Source organism: Chiloscyllium plagiosum, unplaced genomic scaffold (assembly GCF_004010195.1).
Source record: "Chiloscyllium plagiosum isolate BGI_BamShark_2017 unplaced genomic scaffold, ASM401019v2 scaf_77771, whole genome shotgun sequence".
NCBI classification, from domain to species: Eukaryota; Metazoa; Chordata; class Chondrichthyes; order Orectolobiformes; family Hemiscylliidae; genus Chiloscyllium; species Chiloscyllium plagiosum.
Window position 1 is genome coordinate 2370 of NW_025197816.1, and position 2681 is coordinate 5050.

General features: G+C 50.5%; 1 protein-coding gene across 1 annotated transcript in view; it reads right to left on the reverse strand.

Annotated features, from left to right (window-relative positions):
* Positions 1-1257, reverse strand: part of LOC122545955 (RING finger protein 212B-like) — a gene marked incomplete at its 3' end in the record, with an annotated part of 3383 nt that extends 2126 nt beyond the window's left edge. The window contains exon 1 of the mRNA XM_043684815.1: positions 1143-1257. Within this exon, the coding sequence (XP_043540750.1) occupies positions 1143-1248 (106 nt within the window). The remainder of the gene's footprint in view (positions 1-1142) is intronic.
* Positions 1258-2681: the final 1424 nt, after the last annotated feature.

Consider the following 2681-nt stretch of genomic DNA (forward strand, 5'->3'; position numbering starts at 1 on the left):
TTGGCCATGCTAAATTGTCCTATAGTGTTCAGAAAGTGCAGGTTAGTTTGGATTGGCCATGCTAAATTGTCCCATAGTGTTCAGAAAATGCACGTTAGGGTGGATTGGCCGTGCTAAATTGTCCCATAGTGTCCAGTGATGTGCAGGTGAGGGTGGTTTGGCCATGCTAAATTGTCCTATAGTGTTCAGGAAGTGCAGGTTCGGGTGGATTGGCCATGCTAAATTGTCTCATAGTCCCCAGGGATGTGCAGGTTCGGGTGGATTGGCCATGCTAAATTGTCCTATAGTGCGCAGGGATGTGCAGGTGAGGGTGGATTGGCCATGTTAAATTGTCCTATAATGCCCAGGGATGTGCAGGTGAGGGTGGATTGGCCATGCTAAATTGTCCCACAGTGTTCAGGGATGTGCAGGTTAGGGTGGATTGGCCGTGCTAAATTACCCATAATGCCCAGGGATGTGCAGGTTAGGGTGGATTGGCCATGCTAATTACCCATCGTGTAGGTTATTAGTCAGGGGTAAATGTAGAGAGATGGGTCTGGGTGGGTTACGCTTCAGAGGGTCGGTGTGGGCTTGCTGAGCCGAAGGGCCAGTTTCCACACTGAAGGCAATCCCATTCTAAAACAAAAATTCTAAATTACCGCTTGTTTACCATCGATCAGTTATCGGTTAAATGGCAGTCTGGCTTGCGTTGCCGGAAAGCCGGGAATTGTTTGGATAACCCACGCTCTCGAATTACCGCTTGTTTAACGGTCAGATCGATCACCCGAATGATCAATTATCCAAACAAGATACTCCCCGCCCCCATCTCGCTCGGATAATCGAGGTTCTACTGTGGGTTAATCTTCGGGAGAGTCAGTGTGGACTTGCTGGGCAAAGTGGCCCTGTTCCCACAGTCTCTGAAATCTGATCGTTTGACCTATCGAGTTGCATCTGGAACGCAACACCTGGCACTGGCCTTTAAACTCAGACGAGGTTAGGGTCTAGCCGATCCTCTGAATGTATTCTGGGGGGGTTTTGGTCTCAGCCATAATAATAATCATCGGTCGACCGAGTGCAGGAGAAGCTCGGGTTGCCCCGCGCCCTCCGGTCCGACCAGGTGGGCACCGCAGCTGGTCATGCACGCTCCCGGGCAGCGCCCTCACCTTGTTCGATGCATTTGTGACAGACTATGTGCTTGCAGTTGGAGATGCTGAAGCGGACGTTACTGGCTGGTTTCTGATAGCATTTATTGCAGTGGATCCAGTCCATCCTTCGGGAGGGGCCGGACTGAAAGGGATAAAAGGCCATTAGTGAAGCGCAGAGAAGCAACCGACAAAGTGCAGAGAAAGAGAGAGAGAAACGGGCTCTCCCCGTCAGAAATTTCCACTTCCGTTCGATCCCCCCAGTCTGCCCCCCACCGTTTCCTTTCGCCCACATCCCCTCCCCCCCCCCCCCCGGATCAGTGATTTCGACTCTACCCTGTTCCTCCTCACAACCTCTCCTTGGCTCCCAACCTTTTACCCCACTCCCCTCCAGCGTCCAGTGTCAGCAAGGCTGTGTGAAAGGGACACCTTGCCCGACATGGTCACTGGGTCAGGGTATGGACGAGAGTGGAATAGTGTAGGTTAGATGGGTTTCAGATTGGTTCCACAGGTCGGCACAACATCGAGGGCCAAGGGGCCTGTACTGCGCCGGAATGTTCTATGGTAAGTTTATTAGAATTCTTTGACGAGATAATTATCTATCCTGCTTAAGGGGGAAGAGAGCGAATGTGAAATATTTGGATTTTCGGATGGCATTCGGTCAGGTTACTTCATAACAGCGCACGGTTTTGGAGTCGGTAACATCAGCACCGATAGAGGATTGGCGAACTAATGAACGACAGAGAGTCGGGATAAGCGAGGCATTTTCAGGACGGCAATCTGTCAACAGTGGAGTGCCGCAGGGGTCAGTGCTGGGGCCACAATTATTTACAACATATATCAACGGCATGGATGAGGGAAGTGAACGCCCAATAGCCACGTTTGAGGGGTTTCAGAGGGACATCGACGGACAAAGCAAGTGGGCAAACAACTGGTAGGTCGAATATAATATGGGAAAATATAACGAAGGATATAGAGGAGCTGAATATTATGTAAATGTAGAAAGACAGCAGAAAGCAAAGGATCTTGGAGTTCTCCAAAAATATCTTTCAAGTTTGGCAGCTTAACAAATGCAATGTTGGCCCTAATATCAAAGGAAATGGGGTACAAAACGAGGGAGGATTTGCTAAAACTATACAGGGCGCTGTCTGACTACAGCTGGAATACTGTGGGGCCCCTTATCGAAGGAAAGATACCCAGACATTGGAGGCAGTCCAGAGAAGATTCACACACCCTATCCCGGGGACGGAGGGACTGTCTTGTCAGGAGAGGTTGAGTCAGTCGGGCTTGTACTCACTGGAGTTTAGGCGAATGAGAGGTGACCTTATTGAAACAGACAAGATTCGTAGAAGGGGGGGGCTTGACGGGGAGATGTGGAGAGGTTGTTTCCCGCCTTGTGTGGGAGAGTCTAGGACCAGAGGGGAGCGTCATTTTCATTGAAGACAGAGACGGGGAGGAATTTCTTCTCACTCCAGAGGGGTGGGGGAGCGAATCTGAAGAATACTTGACCGCTGTCGGGGCTGGGGCATTAAGGATATTTCTGGCAGAGAGAGAGAGAGA